Source organism: Pundamilia nyererei, unplaced genomic scaffold (genome assembly GCF_000239375.1).
Source record: "Pundamilia nyererei isolate P.nyererei 1_Seehausen unplaced genomic scaffold, PunNye1.0 scaffold00044, whole genome shotgun sequence".
NCBI lineage: Eukaryota > Metazoa > Chordata > Actinopteri > Cichliformes > Cichlidae > Pundamilia > Pundamilia nyererei.
In genome coordinates this window covers 1,971,009-1,995,457 of record NW_005187445.1, presented here as the reverse complement: position 1 = coordinate 1,995,457, position 24,449 = coordinate 1,971,009, and the positions used below count along the sequence as shown (strand labels likewise).

At 39.3% G+C, this 24,449-nt stretch overlaps 2 protein-coding genes across 8 annotated transcripts in view; one reads left to right on the top strand and one right to left on the bottom strand.

Moving 5' to 3' along the window:
• Positions 1–4,663, top strand: part of ppp1r12b (protein phosphatase 1, regulatory subunit 12B) — a 13,887-nt gene extending 9,224 nt beyond the window's left edge. The window contains exons 7-8 of one of the 4 annotated variants that reach the window (XM_005731724.2): positions 138–205; positions 4,564–4,627. In XM_005731724.2, the coding sequence (XP_005731781.1) occupies positions 138–176 (39 nt within the window). In that variant the 3' untranslated portion in view covers positions 177–205; positions 4,564–4,627. Of the gene's footprint in view, positions 1–134; positions 206–1,879; positions 2,126–4,563 lie in introns of those variants that run through there. The other 3 variants (XM_005731723.2, XM_005731722.2, XM_013910506.1) reach the window with 3 other exon arrangements.
• Positions 4,664–10,832: 6,169 nt separating this feature from the next.
• The window catches only part of LOC102197182 (synaptotagmin-2-like), a 58,774-nt gene continuing 45,157 nt past the window's right edge, over positions 10,833–24,449 (bottom strand). For 3 of the 4 annotated variants that reach the window (XM_005731719.1, XM_005731718.1, XM_005731720.1), the window contains 8 exons: positions 22,961–23,167; positions 22,466–22,626; positions 17,003–17,140; positions 16,606–16,773; positions 15,906–16,073; positions 15,271–15,388; positions 14,797–14,930; positions 10,833–13,338 (listed from right to left, as the gene is read on the bottom strand). In XM_005731719.1, coding sequence (XP_005731776.1) covers positions 13,123–13,338; positions 14,797–14,930; positions 15,271–15,388; positions 15,906–16,073; positions 16,606–16,773; positions 17,003–17,140; positions 22,466–22,626; positions 22,961–23,153 — 1,296 coding nt within the window. In that variant the 5' untranslated portion in view covers positions 23,154–23,167 and the 3' untranslated portion in view covers positions 10,833–13,122. The remainder of the gene's footprint in view (positions 13,339–14,796; positions 14,931–15,270; positions 15,389–15,905; positions 16,074–16,605; positions 16,774–17,002; positions 17,141–22,465; positions 22,627–22,960; positions 23,168–24,449) is intronic. The other variant, XM_005731721.1, reaches the window with a different exon arrangement.

Below are 24,449 nucleotides of genomic sequence, written 5' to 3'. Positions count from 1 at the left end.
CTGCATTTTATTCTTATAAAACCCAACTTTTCGGGAATTCGGTTTGCATAACATATGCAGAATTCCAACGTACAACAGCGGCGTGGTATATAAGCAGCAGATGTTTGACCCCCGTATTGTCATGGTTCCTTCAGCAGGATGCCCCACTGCGGTTTCGCTGTGGGTACCAGCCCTGAGGGCAAGCTGTCTCAGGGAAGGGGGGACGGTGAGTGGTTGCTATGATACAGAGGTGTGACTGATACGTACCTATCACCTCACATGTTTCTGTTGTGCCAGAGATTGGGGCATGTTTACACATCTGGACTTTTTATCCTCTCAACAGTAGCTTAGAGCGTAAAAGCTTTGGGAGCACATCACCTCAGAGAACCGGCTTGCACTCTCTCACAAAGTCACTTCTTCACTTTTAGCAAGTATCAGATTCTCCACATGGGGGAGCTGTTTCATTGCTGCCACATAAGTATCAAATTGCACCACCTACTGGAAAGGGAAAATAACAGTAGCCTTTAAGAGGTATATACTGTAAATAAATAGAAGATGTTTATGCGGTTATTTAAAAAAATGCAATAAAATAAACAAAATCAATAAACTGCAGTTGTGACACTCAATGACCACAAGTGTCAGAATTCCTGAGCAGGTTACTCTCCGTTCCTATAAATGATACATAACAGCACATCTTCGCCTTTGCTTGCTGTAGTTACTTTTCTTGCAAATAGGGGTGCATTTTGGGTTTTTGGGCTACCCGCCCTGTAGTTCTGCACTTAATTAGCCTTAGTTATGGATTTTTCACATCAACAGCACTGTGTGTCCATCTTCCCTCTTAAAATAATGGGAATGTGGTAATACTCAAAGTGTCAGATTACTCTGCTGGGTTTTACATTCCAAATGGAAAAGCTCAATTATTCTTGACAGCCTCTAAACCTAATGAATAGTAACTCTGTAGAAATGGTCCCTTAGAACCTGAGAGTGTAGTCAGATCTGATTTAATATCAAACAGCTCAATATTAAAAGAGTGTAATAAGGGATACTGGTCATTATGCATCCTCGGCTCACTGTGTCCTTTTCTTCACCACAGCCAAGGGCACCTTTCCAAAAACTGCGCTGTTTTAATCCAAGAGAATATTTAATGCATGAACTGAAAAGTCCCCAAACCAGGCAGCTTTCATAAATGTGCGCAAGGCGAAGCTGGGTGTCCTCGTTTATATGTCATGCTTTGCCACATTCACCTCCACAAACTTGTCTGTCTGGGTGGCTGAAATGCCACAAGTGCCCTGAATAACGTGTATATGTGTGTGTGTCTGGTCTGCGGTTTACCTTCAGCAATGGTGTCAAACCACAGACAGCTATGTCGAACCACATTGAGGTTTACCTCAAAAAAGTCAGGCCAGGAAGAGGGAGGAAATGAATGATTTCCATTCCTGTGACTTTTATCTGGAGAGGCTCTTGTGCAAAGGCTAAAATATAGCAGCGTTCATCATTTTCTCTCTTTTTTTTAGCTTTCTATGAATTTTATTCCATCTTCTTTGCAGTTCTATGCATATAATAATAAGTCAACACCTCACTTCTTCCCAATAAAGCCCACCTTTGATGAGCACAAATCCAAGTAGAACTGGCTTCATAACTTTCCTCGCTTTGTTGCAGCTTATGGTATTTTCTCTCAAAATATCTCTGTTGTGTAAATATTTGTTTATGTAAGTATTTCTGATAAATCCCTCAGCTCTGCTTCTTTGATTTCCCCTGTCTATGCTGCTGTGTGGGTGCATGCCTGTATGAGCGGATATGGCTGCAGTCTCTGTATGAGTATCTCTCTGTGCGACATGGCCTGCTCCCCGCATGCTCTCTCTGTCTGCCCCTCTCTGTATCTCTCTCCTCCTGTACGCAGGCTTTCCCTGCTCTGGCTCAGGTCCAGACCTTGCGGAGAGTGAACGAGTGTCTCCTGGCTGAAAATAGAGCCATGCTTCGCGTCCTCGCCCGCCTCTCTGAGACGGCCTCGATGCCGGAGACAGAGGACCTCTGATCCTCTGAGACCTTTTCCCCCTTCCTCTTCTCCCCTTCCTCAGCCACATAATTTCTACTTCTCTTTCCTTCTGGTGCCTCTACAGCCCCTTCAACCTCTGCTGTATTCCTCTCAGGCAGGTCTTGCACTCTCTTGATGCTCACGCTTTCCTCCCACCCCTCTCCCCCCCCACACACACACTGCAATGCATCCTCCTGTGCACTTTTTAAAAAAAAATCTAATCTCCTTTATGGTCTAGACCAACCCTGAAGCCCCCTTTTCTCCAAAACAGTTGTCACAAAGCCTTATTTGAAGTTTAATTTTAGGTAGATTTGTGTGGCATGCTAGAAATGAACACTGTGTTTTAAGCTGCATTTATTTATTTACATAGGGGTTGCCATTTTGCATAAACACCTAGGACTCTGCATCATGAAAAATAGAAGCACCTTGTGAGCACCTTTTATTTTCACAATTAAATATATTCAAGTCCTGCGCAATGTGCTGTGTAATCAATGCAAAGTTGTTTTCCAAGGTAATAGCCACTATTGAATCTTCCAAAGGAAATGAAACGTGTCAGATCATTAGCCTTGAAAATGAACACGTGCTTTGTCACTGGATGAGACAGGGGTGCAGACGTACCAATAATTTTGTATGTTTTTGCTAATGAGCACTGGATGTGAAATTAAAGGTATCATTAGGCATCTTGGGGAAATAAGCCCAATGGCCTTTTTTTGTTTTCTGAGAGTTAGGATCGATTCTACTCTAAAGTCTGCATGCCATATTTTCTGTTGGAAACAAATGGAAATATCTCACCAGCTAATCAAATCAAACCCCAAGAAACACACCCTGCAGTCTGATAATGGTTTAAAGATTTTTAGGGACAACAAAATTAACTTTAGCAAAGATTTGTTAAAGTTATTGCAAAATGTTTCGATTTAATGATTAAATGACTAATATTTGCAGAGCTTGACAAATTATTTGTTTTACTTACAGAAAAAAAAAACAAAGCCATAGTAGACTTGCTATAAATTAGTGTGGAATAACAAGGAAATACTGATTTATTTTCTTATCCAATGTAGTTACAGTTTGGCATCTAGCCTGCAAGCTCATCACTAGCTACAAATACTGTATTTTTTTATTTCAAATTTGGGGTTAGTGACTAAATATTCATAGAAGGGTCTGCATGTGGAGGCTGGGGTGGTGGAGGGGTCAACACTAGCACTTATATGTAGGAGTAAATAATGGGAATTTTTTCTGCTTAAACAAAATGCCAGATTGTGAGGGTGTAATTGGTGCATGACACAAGGAGAGTGAAACACATTTCACTGTATATGATATAGCGCAGGGGTAGGCAACTCCAGGCCTCGAGTGCCGGTGTCCTGCAGATTTTAGATATCACCCTGTGTCAACACACCTGAATCAAATGATTAGTTCATTCCCAGGTCTCTGGACAACTTCAAGACATGTTGAGGAGGTAATTTACCCATTGGAATAAGCTGTGTTGGCTCAAGGACACATCTAAAACCTGCAGAACCCTGGCACTCAAGGCCTGGAGTTGCCTACCCCTCATATAGCGCCATTGAAGTATGCTTTACTTCAATGGTATCCAACTCCGCGCCTCAAGGTCCGGTGTCCTGCAGGTTTTAGATCTCACCCTGGGTCAACACACCTGAATCAAACGATTAGCTCATTACCAGGCCTCTAGAGAACTTCAAGACATGTTGAGGAGGTAATTTAGCCATTTAAATCAGCTGTGTTGAATCAAGGACACATCTAAAACCTCCAACACCTGCCCTTGAGGCCTGTTGTTGGACACCGCTGCTTTCCTTCATTCTTGGAAATATTTTTCATGCTGTCTAAGCAGGTGTTTAATGAATAATACCACAACTTTTTCATTTCATCTTTTCTACAGATTGAACAGTTTTAAAGGTGCTAACAGGAAAATTGCTTGCCTTTTATTCATTAACGCTTATCTAAATTAACAGCCTGCTGATAATTTATTGGTCATCTCATCTAGCGTATTCCAAAACTATCAAACTATCATTTAATTTTTAACTTACAACATAGGATTGTCAGCACAGTGGGGCTTTCACTCTCACTTTATGGATTAATATTCAACATATTGGGCAGGAACATGTTGACGTAAGACGTCTCTGCTCACTCAACGTGTCCCAGCTAGCGCAGAAGGTTATTGTTTGTCTCCAGTAGAGGGGAAATACTTTGACAAAGAGGGTGGTTATTTTTAGTCATTGCTTCTCATGAGAGACATGACCTAGATTTGGGGAATTGACCCTCCCTCACTTTCCTTCTCTCTGACTTCATTCTCTGTCACTTTTCACATTCAGGACATACTGTCACTGTCACAACACACTGCATGATCAAGTACTGTAGAGCATGTCCTCATTGCCTGACTTTAAACTTCAGTGAAAGATAACTTTAGTGGTGATTAAAGTTGCAGTGGATAGTCCTGGTTTAAGTCACAAACATGTCAAGTAACCATTTAAATGACACAGCAAAAGCTGTATATTTCCCTGGTTTTCTAATATTGTTTTCTCCCTCTCTTTTTCTAGGTCTTAACAGAGCTCAAGTCAGACAACCAGAGACTAAAGGATGAAAATGGTGCTCTCATTCGAGTCATCAGCAAACTGTCAAAATAAAATAAAAAAGATGTCCGATGCTCCTCTTGTGTGTCTGTGGACGCTCCAACCCTGAAATAGCAGTGTCATTATCCACAAGGTCCCGGGTTTTGACTCGTATCTGAGTTACTGTATGGTGACAGGCTAGTTTGGTTGCATTTTCAGAAACATCCTAGTAATTCCTGTTAGAACTTGTGAAGATCCAAAGAGAAGTGTTGGCAAGCTTCAGTTAATTTTACCATTATTAAAATTAAAGTTTCAACAATTTTTTTTTCCTTCATTAGATGTTGTTTGTTTTAGGAATATTTGTCACGTGTATGAAATAGGGACCAGGTGTACTGTTGACATTTCAAATCCAAACTAATGCATCAGATTGCGTGAGGCTACTGTACCTAATAATATGCCATATAACATTTTGACACTTTTACTTTGGTTGTTACTTGTGCACTCCATAATCGTGTTTTAATATGTTTTTTATTTGAAAGAGAAGACAGTCATTGACTTAGACTGTTTGGAACCGTAGCTTTCTCCTTTATTATGATGTGAGACGTTAAAGACGTTAAAAACTTATCACAAAAACACTTTGACTTGCTTTCACTATAGGCTAAAGATAGTGAAGCATCATAAAATGCATGTTTTGGGGTGTGTTTGCTTCAATTGACAACATTCTCAGGTTTGTCACTCAGCCGTTGCTGCTCGCCACAGTTGAGTGCCTCGCAGATGTGGATTTCCTTGGAAATCTGTGGGTGTTTTTCTACAGTTGCAGGGATGCATGAATGTGATGCACTTGACAAACCTTTGGAAAAACTATCATTCTAACAGATCAGACACAAACTTTAGTCCAATTTTCAGCTTTTTAAAAATTAGCTAATACACATTTGAGTTTAATTTACCTAGTGTGCAAAAAAATGTAACATGTATATGTGGGCTTGATAAAGGAGACTGTACAATAGGCATGAAAGGCTACTTTGTACATGCACATGTTAACAGTGCTGCTGTTATTAGCAGCCCTGTGACACATTCAAAATGGTACACTTTCAGAGGAGATGATATAAATATTTGCCACGCTTTCCTTTTTTGTGTTTTCAGCTGCCTTGCTTTTTTAAATGCATGTTCTTCCAAGAGGATATTTTTATTGAGCTAGTATCTCATTTTGAAAACAAATGAATGCCTGAAGAGAGAGACACCCCGAGTGCAAATGAAAATGCCGTATATATTTTGTTTTTTAATAGATATATATTTATTTATTTATGGATGTGTTAGTTTTAATCTTTATATTTTGCCTAGTCAGTTTTGTTTCAGAGGAGTACACTGATTTTTTTTTTAGCTGACCCGTTGGCCTTCCTGTCATTAGGCCAGGAATCAGAATCGTGCACTTCCTTGTTATCATTGCTCTGTGAGCCTTCACATTAATTGGGTGGCCTTAAAAATCAGCAAAAGCCAGCGCTGTGAAATATAAACTGTTATCAGCTCTTTTATTCTGCAATGATTTCTCACCATTTTAATAGGTCTGCAGTTGTTCAAAGACTTTGTTGCCAATTTATAAGGCACACCTAGCTTCAGAGCAAGCCTGTACTGCAGGCCTTTTAACAAACCAGAACTTTACCAAGCTTCTGTTTTTGATCTGGTTATTTTTGTAGGCTCTATTTACTAGTTCAATATTAGTGATGTCATGTTTTTATTAGTTGCAGTATGAAGGCACTTCTTACTTCTAATGGTTATTTAAGAACTAAACCCACAATGCAACAAAGTGTAGAGATTGTGAGTTTGCTTTAAAGTAGGGTTTAATACATCGTGATTTATAAACTCTGCATTTCAGACTAATTTGCATGAAATCTCCTTCTGTGCTGTACGTGGTGTGAAAGACACACCAAGGATTTTGGTATCAGTCTTCTTTTCACTTAATGGTTAAGTTAACCAAGGTCCTCAGTGTTTCATATATTCCTTAAACCATGTGATGGTTTTGGAGTCCAGCCATGCCACATGCCACATTACCAGTGTTATGTTTGCTCACATCCACTAATTGAACTATAAATAAGCTACAGTATGATTCTGCTCTCTCTACATGTGCTGTAGATATACTGATTTACCGAGTGATTGTGTATTCAACAGTCTGAAATGTTCTGAGTGGTGGCTTAACACAGACACATTACTTAATTCACTCTACTTAATAAATGGTAAAAGGATGAAAATGTTTTGTTTTTGTGACATTAACACACAACGAACAGAGGAAGAGGAACTGCGTATTAAACACAAACAAGTCATGGTAATTAAAAGGCCTTTATTTCCTATTTGTTTTTACAGAACTGTTAACACATATGATAAATTTGTAATAAGTTATTTGGTTCCCTTGATAACTTTATAAGGATCCCCAACGTTTGTCCACATAAGGGTCAAGAGGAGTTTGTGAGCAACGTTTGTGTCCAGTCAAGGGCTAAAGCATGCGATCCACAGTAGGCACAAGTACTGACATGAACACGCGCACCACGACACTAGACACGAAGAAACACGGCTAGAGGACACAACCTGACTGTCCTCTGATGCTTTAAAAGAGGATGAAGAGAAAGAGGTGAAAATAAAAAGGGAAAAGAAGAGTCTTGAGAATACAGTTGCATCAGGGATGAGGGGTGGAGGACTAAGCGCTCAAGAGGGGAGTTTGGTACGCTCCTGCATGTTTGGCAGTATACAGTATGTCCATGTTGTAAACATGAAGGCCGGCATTCTTTACGCCCAGCAAAAGCAGCTTCAGTGGAGAAATCAGTGAGCCTGCTTCCTATTCAGCATCATGAAACCGACGGTACATGGTTGGTTACACGTAAACGAGACAAAGACGCAATGAGAAAGCAAATGTGACAGAGTTTGGTGGCACATCTCTATATTCTACATTAAAGGCATACATCACAAAAAATTTAATGGCAGAAGAAGTGATTACACATATGCACAAGAATACAAAGGAGAAGTACAGCGAGTAATAGAGGAGACAAGACATCATGTTTCAAAGTGGCGTTTTTACCCGCTGAGAGGCTCCTCGACACATTTTGACAAGGTGGTAAAAGATCTGCTGAACTTTGGATGGTTTCCCTTTTTAAATCCCAGCGTTTGCAGAAAAATCGAATAAAACAAACAAACCACAACTGTGTGACCGGTGCTCTTTCAGCTGTCTGCACAGCTGAAAGAGCACACAGCTTCAGATGCGGATGTGCATAAAGATATTACACAGTTCCACAACCAGTAAGAGAACAGATTCATTTCCAGGTTCAAAACACAACTAAGACTGTTGTTTGACCATTACAGTCAAACGCACAAAGATGCACATTTACGAATGAGTAATGTGTCCCATGCATGCAGACCTGTACTGTATATTGTATAATCCAATGCTGTGGTTTTGCACCGTGTCTGCTAAAGGGCATACACCTCATCTTTTTTTCCCACATACCCAAATACACACAACTCCCAGTGCCCCATAGAACTTGTCCAGCGGTCATGCGACTGCAGTGACCCGAGCAGTAAAAGGTACTAAAAAAAACCAAAAATATATCTCTAAAGTGTGCTATAGGTTTACCTGTAATCACCTTTGCCTCATCATCTGAAGTGTTTGTCACTGCTCTGCGTGTACTGTTATTGTGGCTTTGCAGATTCAAACAGTGGTGATGAGTGAAGGCCACCGTAATCAGGTAGTGGCAGTATTTTTAGAAATGCGCTGAAATTTTGTGTTTAAATTATTCTCAGTGCATCATTTGGTCACAGTCTATAGCGTTAACGGGACAGTGAGTAAAAACTATATTGCATTAGACAATGTGTAGCGTCACACAACACACTGCAGATTGTTGCCAGAACAGGTGTGGCAGTTTGACAGATCTGGCAGGATTGAGGTGAACTTAAAGGAATAGTTCCACACTTGGAAAACTTGCCTATTATTGATTGGCTGACACCACCCCTGTGTCATTGTTTGTTTTTTTTTGCTTTTTTAAGTATAAAGCTCAGCACAAAGACTGGAAAAAGAGGTTGCCTCGCTCGAAGTAAGAAAATATGCCTACTAGCACCACTAAAGCTCACAAAGTAACACATAATACCGCTGTTTAAAATGTTCAAAGACAGAAAAGAAAAAAAAGGAATAGAACAAACTAGGGGAGTGGTTTTTTTTTTCCATCAACAACTGATTTCAGGATGACTAAATAACACAAGCTTCATATTTTAGTGTGGACTGTGGAATCAGTCGTCTTTTCAAACTCTCTGCAAACTGGCAAGTCATTTCCCAAAATGTGAAACTATTTCTTTCGTTTAATCTTACGTGCATGACATCAAAATGATTTTTTCTGCCATGTGCCTGCGAAAATCATAACTCTATGCATAGTTCTATGGGAGGGATTCAGGTTTAAAACTTGGGTTCCACTATTAAGTTTCTCAGTTTTTGCTCTCATTTTTGTTGCTTGAGCAGTTTGCTCAAATAAAAAAAATGAAAAGAAATAAAAAGAAAACAACAAAAACAAGGATAACTTCTTATTAATTGTACATATAGTCACCAGTACATTCTAAACTCTGCTAAACTGGAAGAAGAGAAACTAGAAGAGTGACCCAGTTTGGTTCATAAATTGCACTCGGCCCAAGTATAGAACACGCTCTCGTATATATATATACATATATATATATATATATATAATTCTTAGCGTTATTATTGAGAATCTATTGTGATGTCATATCTATTATTTATACTATCAAAACAAGGCATATACATTACTAATCACAATACTGGAAAATCAGCTACCTCTATGAAACAAGGACATCAACAGCTCCGAAAGTAGAAAAAGACACACTCACTCTACTAAACTCACAACTGTTCTCAATGCTCACATATACATTAAATGGATTTTTGCCCTCTTGATGAACAAAGACCTCTGAAAGGAATGTAAAAGAGAAACACTGGCCAAGGAAAATGAAGACATGTCAGATTTGTTTCTTCATAAATAAACTCTAGCTACTCAGCTGAGCTCTAAAGAGTTAGTGCTTGAGTTTTATGGCTTTAGTTTTATCTTATTCATTTATCTTGTATACATGTACACGTATTGTATAATAAACACAGCAAAAGAGACACAGCCGTGAAGTATTTCAGGTCATTTAAATAGAAGAAAAAAGTAAAAACTTCCAAGTAAAGAAGAGACAAAAAGGGATTCCAAGTCATTCGCGTTCACTGGAATGGAACTATTTGTCTTTTGGCCCCAGGAAATGTATTTTCTATAAAGATATGATCCAACAGACATCTTTCTTGGTCAGTGCTGGCAGAAAACTGACTCCTACAATCCACCTACAAATTGCACATTTATTCAGCCTTTTCTAATAAGTTATTTCAGAATCACACTGCGTCAAATCTGCTATTAGAAACTGCTTATATCTTAGACTTGGAGATCCCCTTTCCCAAACATTAAAAACCCTAAATACATTTTTTGAAATAAAAAAAAAAAGCAATAGCAATTAAAATTCAGAAATGTGTCAAATATTGGCCTTCAGAAAGGTGCTGAAACAAAACAGATGGCAGATAAAAATAAAAATAAAAATTCTGATCACACAGAATTAGATAGCAAGCATGCGGCTACATTTTCATCCTACATGAACTCACACACAGTACTGGACGACACACTTGCTTAAGAATTTCAGGCGTGGAAAGGATCTTATTAGTAATATTATTCTAATATCTGTATGACATTCTCTCCAGTGACCCTCATGGAAAATAAATACACATTTGTTTCATTTTAGAAAATATACAGTGCATCTTTTTTCCCTTCGTCGTGTTATTAAAATGACAAATGACACCCATTTACGTACACGAGATATTTTTGCTTCGTCTCTAAAACATGCTCTTATGTACAGTATTTTGTATAAACATGCAGTATCAACGTGTATGAACTATGTATATAGGCAAAACTACACACCAATGGGTTGCTTGATTGCTTCCGTGTTGCCTTTTCTTTAGTGTTGTTTTCGTTAACTGAAGAAAAGAATGATGGGACGTGAAAAACTCAACTCCTGTCAAAGTTTGAAAGAAAAACCTATGATTTCCAACATTCATTAAATTCCCAAAAAGCTGTGGTAATGTCTAAAAAGCCGACCGCATTTACTTTACATTGACTTATATTGCACACAGTTAATGGGTAGCTTTTGCCGTTGGTGCTTTCAGACAGCAGGATTTGCTTTTTTTTTTTTTTTTTTAAAAAATTTTATTCATAGCTAGCTCAGCAAGGAAGTGTATTGGGGTCCAAACACTCTACACATATCAGGAGCCTTTTCTGCTTTATTCAGACCTGATGAGTTTGGGCTTTGTTCATTCCCAATATTTCTCTTGAACAGAATATTAATATACAAATATAGAGAGCCAAACTTGTATAGCCAAAATATGCACAATATCATATCATTCTTAGACATCTGTGTTGGGCTTGTCAAGCTGAGGACTGTGGGTATCTCATGTATGATTCAAGCTGCAGGAGACCAGGACTGTAGAAGTTTTTAGACCACAGAAACTTAAAAAAAAGTATTTTTAAGATGTGCCCTGGTTCAGTTTATAGATTTGGACAAAATAAGCTAAAAGGATTTAAAATATCTGCATTTTTAATTTTCAGCAGGACTTTTTACTTTAAATTATTTTTTTTTACATGACACTTTGGCTCTCTGTACTGGACCTAAAACATTCTGTTAAGAAATGCATTAAACTGAAGGATCTCTCTGTTATTATCAGGTTCATTTATATGAGGAGACCCGTTTGGCATGCCACATGGTGCCACAGAAAAAATTCAATCTCACAACATTTTATCACAGAAAAACTAGACAGATCAAAGAACAGTTTTACCACAGAACAGAAAAATACCCGATAGTGCAATTATATTCAACAGTTTGGTAAGCTGTGTATAAAATACACATGGATCAGTGCCTTCTTCCAGACCACACCCTCACAATCAAGTGAGAAATATAATATCCAAACAATTAAAACGCATACGCAAAAAGCCGAGGCAAAAAAAAAAAAGCAACAAAAACAACAACAACAACAAAAAAAGTCAATCACTGTCTTGCTGTCTGTTTGTTTTTCTTTATTACAGCTAGCAGTAACTACTAACATAAATGATTAAAGCTCTGGTTTCTAAGTGTACTTAAATGTAAGATTTTGATTTAAAGTGCTTAAGGAACAAAAATGTTTGAAGTCAAATAGAAAAAAGAAACTGAGATAAAAGGAAAAAGAGATTAAAAAACAGGGGAAAGAAAGAAATGAAGAGAACAACACTGCTAACTGGAAGGCGTCCCTGGTAGTTGAAAATTGCTTATTTTGTTACTTGGAAGGCTTGTCTCCTTTATGACTGTAAGACGGTTATAGGGATTCCTTTGAAGTAAAACCCTTGTGTCAAGTCCATGACTAATGGCAGTAGCACTGAACAAGTGAGATACAGAATCAGAGGCGTTGGGAGGGGAGGTGGTAGACTGCAGGCGGTAATCGACACCTTGTAAATATCATGTCATTGGTGCTTGGAATCAGTCTTTGTTGTACCTGCTCTGATATTTCCACGCTTGTTGTTCCGATGACAGATGCAGCCTTTTTGCACGGTGGGAAAAAAAATATACACAAATACCCTTTTTTTACTCCAAATCCATTATTCCCTCCCTCTCCCCTGACACACCACTTTGAGGATAAACTAACACTACTCGTGAGCCTTGGGTCACTCAAAAAGATCTTGAATTGAATATTTTTCTCATCTACTTGAGTATCAGAATAATAATAACCCGTTTAGAAAAAAAGGCATGGAGTTTCACTTTCCTCTCAGTTTTCCTGAGACGATGGGCGGAAGGGTAACTAATCAAAAAGGCAGTGTGTTTGTGGGTAACTGGATATGTGTCTATCCCTACTTTGCTACCCACCTCTAGGAATGTACTTTAAACTAACAGAATCATCTAGTATGATAACTGGCAGGTGTGGAACATGGTGCACAATACACCTAAGGAATGAACCTGCTTGTGTTATTTCTCTATCATATGGCAGTATAAAGCATTTTATTATTAAGCTCTATTCTAAGCAACATGTGTCACTAAAGGGAAAAGATAAGAAGTACAATATGAGTGAATGTTGTATGTTTTATCCCCTCTATGACCAGATTCCCATATAGCACTCTTACCCTTCTTCATATTCTACTATGTATTCTTATAATATAATGGAACCACAACCCCAATACAAAAATAGATCTAAAGGAAATCAACGGAGCATCTGTCCATCCTGTAACTTATCTTCTTTTTTTAGTGGCATGATTTTATATAACATGATGCTTTTTTTAAACTACTCCCTTCATGTCAAATGGTATCAGTGGATCTTTTGAAGGGTGGCAGTGGGGAAGGAAGGAGGAGAAGGAAAAAAATGTGGAGAGGGGAGCAGATGTGCAGTTGGGGTGTTTGTCTGGAATATACACTGGGAAATGATGGGGAATGCATGGGTGGGTAGGTGTGGAGATGGTGTAGGTGGGTTTACTTCTTGGCATTCAGGGCTGCGAGAGCGGCATCCACCTCTTCCTCTGGCTGCAGTGGATGCCACTGGGCAATGGGGCGACGGGGGTTGGCCAGCATGTCGGACCAGTGTTTCAGCCCAGCCCCTGTGGACTTGCTTCCTACCAAGATCTTCCCAATGGCATCATTCTTGCCAATCTTGTCGTAATCCAGCACTGTGATCACAGCTAGGATTTTCTGGGAGAGCAGGAAGAAAGGATTACAAAATCTGAAGTGGACTGTAGTGAAATCTGACGTTACTGAAAGATGTTTTAATTGGTTACTGGTGTCAGAAGCCCGGGGGGGGTGTTTATGCTTTCTGCAAAGTATGAGCAATGCTCAGTGTATAGCGTCCTACATACCACAGACAGTCATCATATACAATGTTTTTGGTGCTAAAGTACATATAACTTCTATTTTATAACACACAGCAACATGTGACAGTCATGAAAAGAACATTTTCATCATAGAGTCACATGACAACTTTCTTTTTCACATGATAAAAATGTGTTTACATGGTCAGTGGTCCCTTTGGTCACAAGTGATAATAAATGGGTGTTAGTGTGGTGGTTTTCATTGTTTGAATAAAGTTAGATGAGAATATTGAAATCACTCTTACACGAAATATAAGATCTCCAGTACCTCGAAAGCTCACTAATCATCACACTGATCCCACTTCTTGTGTACTCTACTTCACTACAACAGCAGCGATGGCAGCAACTTAACTTAAAGAATCTACATTAGGCTATGCTAACTGGCTGCAAGTGGTAGTCTCAAGTTTACCAGACAGATACAAGCATGGCGTTAATCTTCCAGTCTATAAAAGCAAGAGCACTGCAACAATGAAAAAGCAGAAATGGATCATGAAGTTTTCTAATAAATGCCACCATAAGCTACCAGTCATACAAGACCCAAATAAGGCTGCTGCAGGAAAACTCAAGAGTACATTTAAAGCCAGAGTGCATTTTTATTACTCATGAAATTCTCTTTATATTTGCAAGAGATGGCACTACACATTGATTTACACCTTATTTCAATAAAATGCTACAATGACTTTTAAATTTTTGTGATCATTACCATGAGCTGAAAACTACAAGTACCATCATAAATTTCATGAAAGACCTGAAAATTAGAAAGCCTGTGTACACAGGTGGATTTACATACTCACTTAACTGGAAAATACCACATCATGTTCTCATAAAATGAAAGACAATTTGGGATAGTGACAATTTCATATAAATATAACTGCCACACAGTCGTTCGTGGTATGCTTGATCACAGATTACTTGATAGACAACATTTATATAACGCTCGTTAAACAGCATGTGTCGACAGGATGCAGTGTTCATTGGCGTAACTTTGTGCTGAACATTGACGGGGTGGGGGTGGGGTAAATTCCCAGATCTCTGGGTAAATTCCCAGATGATTAAACATGCAACTATTTTGCTGGTAATACCTGAAATGAGTAAAGAAAATCAACAGCCTTTTTATGCAAGATAATTCATAATTTTATTGGGGGGGTTACATTGGTTGGGTCTAAATATTGGGGGGGGTCATAACCCCCCTAACCCCCCTGGAAATTACACCCCTGGCAATGTTACTCTTTCTGCCCCTACTAAACGTTAAAGATTTGACAGGACTATTCCGCATCCTTACCTGCATTTGCTCAAGAGGGATCTCAAAGCTGAATGACTCATTGTAATAAGGATTCAAAGTGTTCTTTTTCACTGTCGTCTTCTTCTTCTTCAGCCTCTTTCCATTCTGCAAAAGGTTGATTTTCACATATGGATCTGAAAACAAAAACAGAGGAAAATCACGATAGAGGCTGACAGAAATCCCTCGCACATGCACGCTTTAGTCGCACTGCTTTAATGCACCAACAGATGGGGCCAACGCTGAACCCAGAAGACGTGAGGGTTGCTGCATGGTGACTACTGCAGCATCAGCACGTGAGCAGAGCAGAACCGACCTAATGGCTGTGCTCACATGCTTTCTCCTCCGCACAATGCAGTTTGCTACACCTAAATGTCTCTTTGCTCCAAAGAAATTAATAAGGAATAAAATATTTAAGCTTAGTACAGTACGTATATGTATATATAAATAAATAAATATATATATAGAGGAGCCCACCTGACAATCCACCCACATCCATTTTCTTGAGGTTCTTGGCCTCCAGAATACAGATGGTGAGTTTGCCGGCAGTGGGGACATAACGCAGGGAGATGCAAATGTCACCCAGCTTCTCCGGCTGTGAGGACGAGGCAGGAGGAGAGAAAGTTAAAGCAGATCTGAAGCAGAACCTTTTCTTTGCACAAATACAGAAACGGTGTCATTTATATAACATTTTAAGTAAGCATATTCATTAACAATAATTCCTGCTGCCATTACTTTATTTTTAATACTATCTATATAGCTGATGTATCCAAAGTTAATAACATATCAGCAAGAAATAATTCCAGTGGAAAAGAAGCTCTGTAGGGTCACAGCATACATTACTGCTGAGACATAGGAAGAAATACAGAAATGAAATTGTAGCTATGCTATACTGGTTGAAGGAGAACAAAAAGGGAAAGACCAAACTCTTGAATGAGCTGCACGAGAATCCCAGAGGGAAAAAAGTATTTTGTTTTAATTTATGCTTAAAGTGGACTTTTATTAAAGAGCTTTCTTAGAATAGCCTTTTAAAGAGGCACCTGTGTGGACATACAGCAGGTTTTTAAAGAGTGATATCAGCAGTGTGATAGAGGTAGTAACACTCTTCTTACCTCTTCTTGATCTGCACTGTCCAGGTCTCTCCACTCCTCAATTGGCTTTGCCAAGTCAAGGGTGTTCATGGGTATTTTAATCTCTCCAATGACGTCATGCTTAGAGAAGCGATCAAAGTCATAAACGGACATTACCAGAGTCTTTCCTCCCATCTCTTGGAATGGTATCTGAAAGATAACAACCCATTTACCTATTTTACTAATTTAAGTTTAATTCAACCGGTAGCAATGAGCACACATTTCTAACGGTTTATGACAAAAGATACTTGATATATAAAAGATCAGATAAATCTAGATCAGACCAGTATTGGCTGTTGCCCCTGGCCTGGAGCTCAGAATTGTCTAGCTTCATAACATGCTGCTTCAGCAGAGCTGCCTGTCCCTGACTTTGACAAAGTAAAGCTGAGTTGTTTTCACAGAGCTGTGTCAGCACGCAAAGTGCACCAGAGGTGGCCCTCTCCTTTAATTTGATTCTCTACCATATTCTCCTTGTCAGACACCTTCAGTGTGTCTGCTGTTTTTCATCACTGTTGAAAAGAAATAAGAAACATAGTACCTGCTCAGCTCTAGAGGACAGAAGAGGGAAATTAGAGGAGAATCTGACTCTTATCAGGACCTGTCCACACATCAAATGACTTGACATTCATGTTGTTTTACTAAGTAATTAATAAAGGCCATTTAGCTTTTGCTAGTAACTTACCTTAAAGGTAAAGGTCTCATTGAATACAGGATTCAGTGTTTTCTTGTGAACCTTTGTGTCAAACTTTTTCTTCTTGTCTGGGAGGACAAAGACTTTCACGTAGGGATCTGAGGTGCCACCGCTGTCCATGGAGAGGAGATCAGCGGCTTGCAGGATTCCCACAGTCAACTAGGGAATAAGAAGTTATGCAGTTAAGGCAGGAAAGGTTGAACTAAAACTAAAAACCCAATTTTGGTTTCATTTTTATTTTGGCAAATCAACTAAGAACTACTACACCAGAAGATGTGCTAAAAAGAACATTTAGCATGTGATGCTTCACACATTAGTAACTACTCACAGGGTCTGCTTTGAGTTCATTTTGACAAGAAAATGTCAAATAAACTACTCAAGCACTTGCCTTGTTCTCTTGGAAGTCATAATCAATTGAGTACTGCAGCTTCCCTAACTTTTCCTTCTCCTTCACTTCCTCTTCTTTTTCATCCCCAGTCAGTCCAGGTTCCACATCATCTTCTTCATCATCGTCATCCTGTGGTTTCTGCAATGACAGAAGGGGGGACGGGCGGCAGAAAAAGGAGTGAGATGACGGTTCAGCGGAGCCATCTGTGCTGAACACCAAACCTTGGGTATCAGCAGTCGGGTTAGTCACAGCACCTACCTGCCACTTACCCCCGTGTTACTAGTGCAATCTGCTCATCGATGACCACGGTTGCAACCTGACTTGATTTCACTATTTCTTGGGTGACACCATTTGCTGTTTTTCTTTTTTTTTTTTTTTTCATGAGCGCTACGAGTCTTTTAAATCTGCATAAATCAAAGGCAGGGAACTACAAACTGTTGTACAAGTGTTGTTTCAATAGAAGTGTATGTTACGTAAAAGACTGAGAAAGAGGGGCAGAGAGAGATTAAGATTAAGGAGAGAAACAACAGAATAAAAGCAAATAGAAAAGGAGTGAATGGAAAAAAACAGGAACAACTTACATTGCAATGCAATCTAGTACAACAGCTCTGCTAAACCCTTGGAAGGTCTCAATTTCACTTCTTAAAGTCACTGTAAAATCTCAAATTAATATGACTCACTTGTGTAGCTACCAGTAATAGTGATATTACAAGGAGTGGACAAAAAAACAGAAACAGAGCGGGGAAGAGGACTTTTACTTTGAAGGAACAGCATCACACAGGTAGCTGCACAAATCCCAAACATGACTCATTCCAAATGAGTCATGTTAAGTTGTTTAAAAAGTCTGAAAAATTGTGATGGCGTATCCCACACAGAGTAATGCTGTATCAGCAACGAAGAGCCAATGTCAAAAGCAAGCACGTTAAAGGATATCATGGGATGCTTTTCAAAAACAAGTTAACATTTATTACAGAGCTGCTGCATTATTGCATTGCAGTGCTAGATGTCCTTGCTATTTAGTTGGCTCCGTGTACAGTGTTTCCAACAGAGGCTGAGTGTCCTCACTGAGTGAATGTGAAGGACAGCGCTATCAGGCGTAGATGTGATTTGATCAAAGCACTGACGCAGTATTTACTGACACTTCTTGAAAAGCTCTCAAACTTGCTCAAACCGCGGTGATATTGGCAGTCTGGCAATCAGTTTACTGTAAGCCAGACTATATTAATGTCTGGCATTTATCTCCTCCTGACAACCTTAAATCCCATTAATGTGTTTACATTGGTATTGTTGTTATGACTTTGCTTCAATTACTGTACTCTGGGCTGACTGCTGTAACTAAGTGAATGATTGAAAGATTTCATAATTTATTCCAGAGTCCAGATTTTCGAGCTGATGCAAATTATTGTCCCACTTAATCACACGCCAGAACAACATTCAGCAGCTTACTGACATTTAACTGCTCCTGAGATAATCAGGGCATGATGAAGAAGATAATTCAAATCTTCTGTTATCGTGCATCTTGCTTTTACATTACACCCAGTGACTCTTCAGGGTCCCATATCTTTAGAGGCGGTCACGACTAATCTAGCAAGAGCAATTTGCTAAGATATGAATCTTAAAGTAAACTTTCATTTTGCTATAAGATACTGGGTAATCTCTCAGCGTAGCCTCCTTTTCTACGGCTCCCCTCCTGAAAAAACACTGACGTCTTCGTGAGATCCAGCTACTTACTGATCTGGAAAAGGAACAGGGCATCCACACAGATAATGCATACACTACCGCGCACACTAGCTGCACAGCATACTGAACCCCACCACACCCACACGCACGCACGTCCTTAGATGCATACAACGGCATGTTAGGACCATTCTAAGGGGTACATGATAACTTGAGAATTGGGAGAAAATTCTGTGATTTGTAGAACTGTGCAAAACACTTGAGCCATCCCTCATTTCTTTATATTTTACTTCCAAGGAGTCAGTGTTTCTTGTAATCTTTAAAGTGGTCTTGAGCAATAATTTTCCAGGCATTCTGAGAGCCTTGCAAAGTTTTTCTTTGGATATTTGCTGCCAGTCCAGTCTTTACACCTGATCATTTTCAGAGGACTGTTTTCTTTTTTGTTTATTAAGCTATTTAACACTGAAGTATGAATCATTTAAGCATAAGAAATACACTTAACACAAGGAATGAACCAGTGTTGTGTCTACACATAACAGACAACTTAACAAAGAACCAATTTTGTCTTGTATCTTTAGGGACTTTGTTACAAGGAGGAAGTTGCAACATCTATTTCTTAAGTTGAGTCTACAAAAAACATAACAGTTTCATAGGCATAAAATAGCATTTTGCACCAACAGGTTATACCCAAAAAGCTATTATCCAAAAACATGGAATATATCAGGATGGTATGTAGCATTATGCCTGTGGCAGACTGACGACCTGTCCAGCGTGTACCCTCCCTCTCGCCCTAAGACAGCTGGGATAGGCTAAAGCCCCCCCGCGACCCTGACAAGTATAAGTGGAAGAGAATGGATGGATGGATGGATGGTATGTGGTATGACCTTTAGAAATGTGACGAAACTGGACAAGTAGAGAACAAAAGAAGACGTGGCAGGCCTAAAAAAACAGTCTAGCACAGATCAACCGTATCTGAAAGTCAAGTTCTTAAGAATCAAACTGTGAAATTTCTGAATCATGGATGTTTGAAAATAGCTTAATGCACCTATTTCCCAACTTTCAAAAAAAGGTGGCTCAAAGACTTTTGCACAGCACTATAAGTCGTAAAGTAGATTCAATTTTTATGTTAAACAGGAAAAAATGTTCCTGTCAGGGAACCACATCGCTTTGCTCTCCAAGGCTGGAGCGACCTCACCACACCACATATGTGTAGACATCATATTATTGTGATTATGAGACAAAATTTCTAATCTAAAAAGTTTCTAATCCGGACACTAAGATTCATTTAATTTTCTCTACTGCAGCTAGCACGTACGGAAGGAGCAGGAGCATTGACCCAACCTTGCAAACTGAAGCTAAGTGGAGGGTTTTTAACCCAAAAAATAAATCTTTTTGTACATTATCGACATAATCTCGTACTTAGAGTATTTTTCCCTCACAATATTACCCTCCATACCCTGGCTCTAGAGTTTTTTATTTTATTTTACCTAGAACGGCCCGAAAATGCTGTTGAACATGCAGACTTACATGCATGCTTCACACCCCCACTCACCCATCTCCCACACGCACGCACGCACGCACACAGGCACACACACACACACACACACACACGCACAACCAAATACACTCACATTCTCACACAGTGTCCTACGTGGCATTCTGTATCTTTATTGTTGTAAATGCTTTTCATTCAAGCATGCCAGGCCACACAATGCAGGATCCAAGATTATTTCTGATGGTAAATGTAAATGGTTTATCTTGTGATGTCTTAAGTGTGGTAAAGGTTATGCGTTGATGTTTCATTTAAACGTCGAGGCCCCCAAAAATCTATATTAATGTCTCGAGTGAAATGTACACATCCACTGAGGGATCATGCTGAGAATTAGCAGTTCCTCTCGAACTTTCAGAGGGGGTTCAAAGATAAAGAAATGGTACGTCTGAATGAATGCCCTTTCAACTCCATGGGTTGAAATGTAAGCTCAGTACTGAGTTTTTATTAAGCAGAATGTGTACTAAAGCAGCCGGTTGACTCGTGCGGCATTAGGTTTGGATCGACTAAAATCAGGCTTTTGCATTTGACTGAAGATGTGGGCAAACATTCTGGCCCACCATTTCTCTTCAATGGCACCCAAGTGCTTCGGGGAGAGAGAGGGGATCAATGACTGTCACCTAGTATGTCAGCAGCATGGGTCATCCAGGAAAGTTACTCTCAAGTCAAGTTGTGGCCATTCAATGGTACCTACTGCAAGGGCATATGCTGGTCTTTGTCAAGGGGTACAAACATCTTTATCTGCTGTGGAACTCGGAGCATGTTTGCACAACCTGGGGTACACCATATTTATTTTATAGCTAAGTTAGCAAATCTTTGAAGAGGAATTATTTGTAAGACATCAGTATTTTTGGTCGTGATACACAATAGAGGCCTCTAATAGTGGAAACATGCTCCAAGCTCTCAGTGAGGTAAAGTTTCAGCTAATATTTGACAAATATCCAGCTTACCCCTTGCACATGCATATTAGTGATCTCTAGTGAGCTGCTCAGTGCACTCATCATTCAAAGGCTCAACCATAGGATGAGTTTCATGTTCATTTCAAACCATAGACAACTTAAACAGATGTCTGTTCTGTTTTTTGTTGTTTTTTTATGCCAAAATTGCAATCTCTGGATATACAAGACATAGCATTTAGTGCGGCATATCAGTTCAGTGGGTTTTGCGAAGCAGCTTAATCGCTCCCATGGAGTCCTCAAGCACCCACAGCACCTAAGCTTGCAAAAACTAAGGAAGCCATAGCACTCATTGTCATCATCACTGCAATCCAACCCCTCCAAGCCCAGCCCAGCCCAACCCCACTCCCACCACCGCTCCCACCCTGCCCTGGTCTGTGCTTACACAGAGTGGCCAGAGAGGGGTGCCGCGTGCTATCAGACCTACCGTAGGCAGAGAAGTCCACCACAGTCAAGATACACGGAGCACACATAAGACACAAAGCAGGAAGGAGGAGAGCAGAGACAAAGGCAGAGATTGAACTCACAGCAGACACCAAAGAAGGGTAATCACAGCAAATGTAGTTAGCTACACTGTAGGGACTGAGGAAAATGACAGACGGAGAAGCCCCCTCATTAGCACAATCATATCTTGTGCAGCAAGTCCATTGGAGTTTTAAAATAACATCAATTTTAGATATGTTACTGCACCTCATCAAATTATCAATCATGTTTGTGGGAAAAATAATAATTATAGGCCCAAAACAACAGCATTGTACTAACTAGTAATTTAAATAATTACTCTTTCAGGACTAGGAGAAAAACAATGGCTGTTCTGTATGTTAAAGTCTTGTCATTTTCCACTCAAGTCCCAAAGCATAAGTGAGAGAAAGAGCAACAATAACATTAATGACAAATACATTAAATGAAAAAAAAGAAAGAGAAACAAATAAATTAAAAAACATTAACCATGGTGGATAAAGAATGTAATTAACAACTGTGGAGAAAAACTGGGTTAGAAAACATCAAAATTGTAAAGAATCTCTGTTTTCATCTAGCCTAAAATCCAATACAATTCAAACAGGCTAAATTATTTTTAAAGCTACTTGAGTAAAATATGGAAAAATGCTTTTTGTTATTATTTTATTACAATGCCAAACATAACACCCCTAAGCCTTTATATAATAGGCCTATTATTATAGTCATATATAGGTTAAAGACATTTGTTGTTAGCTTTGCTTTATATTCAGTACAATTATAAATTATATCAGGCAGGAAACGTCCTCCTGAGGCAGAACATACCTCTCCACCTTTCAGGTTCTTCATTCCCATGTCACCCTTCCCCTTCTTGCCCTTCTTGTTCTTCTTCTTTTTGAAACAGCACTTCTTGACGATGCAGAAGCAGCATGTTAGAATGAGTAAAGCGGCGACCACGGCGATGGCGATGATGGCCCATGATGGCACTGAGGAGCATATACAGACCAGTGTACAGATGAACCCACACAGAAAAGCTACAAGTAAATACTGTGACATTTGACCGACCAATCATTAAGCCTCCTGTCACGTCCTGGGCCAAATATATTTAGTAAAAGGTGGTAGGTTAGCAATTAGATCTAGTGAAAATTAGATTTCTCTGCCATTGGGAAGAGCAGCCAGTGATCAATACTGAATAAAGACATTAAAGGCCTGCAAATGCCTGCAGCAAAAAGAGAAAATCTAATTCCAAATTCATTGCTTAGAGTTGTATCAATGGGAACTGATGGCTGATCGGATGATTGGGGCTTGCGTGGCACTCACGTGGGATCTTGTCGATTTCATTCAGGAACTTGTTTTTGATCTCGTCAAAGGCATCATTCTTGCTCACTGGTTCGGTGGAGTTGTCTGCCGAGACTAACGCGACCGGCGCTGGAGTCACAGTCAAGGCACTGGCTCCCGTTGGCTTAGCAGCGACCATGGGCGTTGTCTGATGCCTGAACAAGTTCCACTTCATTTAGGCTGCACGTACTGTCCGTGAAAAAAAAGGGGAGGGGTTTATTAGTAGGGAGACCAGACCATTCATGACTTGTTCTCAACCAGCATAATATATTCCACCTGTGTGTCACTACACTGCCAACATTCACAGGTGGGTATTAACAGTTTGACATTAAAGGGTTGAGTCATTTGGCTGATTTTCACATTTTTTGAAGATGTTTGAAAGAAAAAACTACATGAATAAATGCAAAAACACACAAGTTATAGTAAAGCATTAATTTACCAGAAAACAATCAGAAAGGCTAAAACAGTGAAATACTTTGTTTGACTTAAAAGATAAAATGGATATATGGATGGAGCTGTCTTATGAAAGTCGTCTAAATCAGCGGTTCCCAACCATTTTTGTGCTACGGACCGGTTTATGTCCGACAATATGGTGTCGCGGATAAATACAACAAAATAAAACCAGTACCAAAAAAGGAAGATTAATTCATAACACACTGGAAAAGACCCAGGGAAACTGAGTTAACGATAAAAACGATTAAAAAATGACGATAAAAAACAATAAAAACCCTGAAAACCATAAATTTCACACCTGGGCCTCAACTCTTGCAGCCTGGTTGGGGACCACTGGTGTAAATGATACAAAAGGTATAGGAGAGGGATAGCTGATGTATTCGATTCATGGTTTTGATATTTACTCCCTTTTGTGACATATAAAAATGTGTTTGTTAGCCACTGAGCCCCAAAAATGTAAATCACCAAATTAAATACAGGTCATGACAGAAACAAAAGATTCATTCACAGAACTTGAACTTATAAACTTCTATGTAGCATTAAGTTGGACCAGTTGGATCTTGGTTTTTACATTTCTAATACTTGGTAAGTCCCAACGCTACTGATTATTTTGAGGAAATATACCTACAAAAAAGCAAAAAAAATGTTATTACGTCTGCTGAAGTATCACTGAGATCAATTTAGCTCCAAACTCTCTCTCTCTCATGCCTCCAGTTAAATATATATGTAGTAGTATGTGCAGAGGCTGCTTTAAAATCCATCTGCTGAATCCAACCAGAAGGAGAAAATTATATTTACAAAATGATTTTGTGACAGTGGCTTAGAAGCCAGTTTTGATATACTATGCAATGCTGACAAATCAAATGCGAAACTTGAAATTTCCTGAGTGCACACAGTGAGTAGAGAGTGTCTGGTGTCCAGAAGTTAAACCTCTGAAATGAACAATATTTGCATGTATATAGACTTAAGATGTTTCAACTGGGGAAATGAGAAGCTGATCTGTGTGCATGTTTGTCTG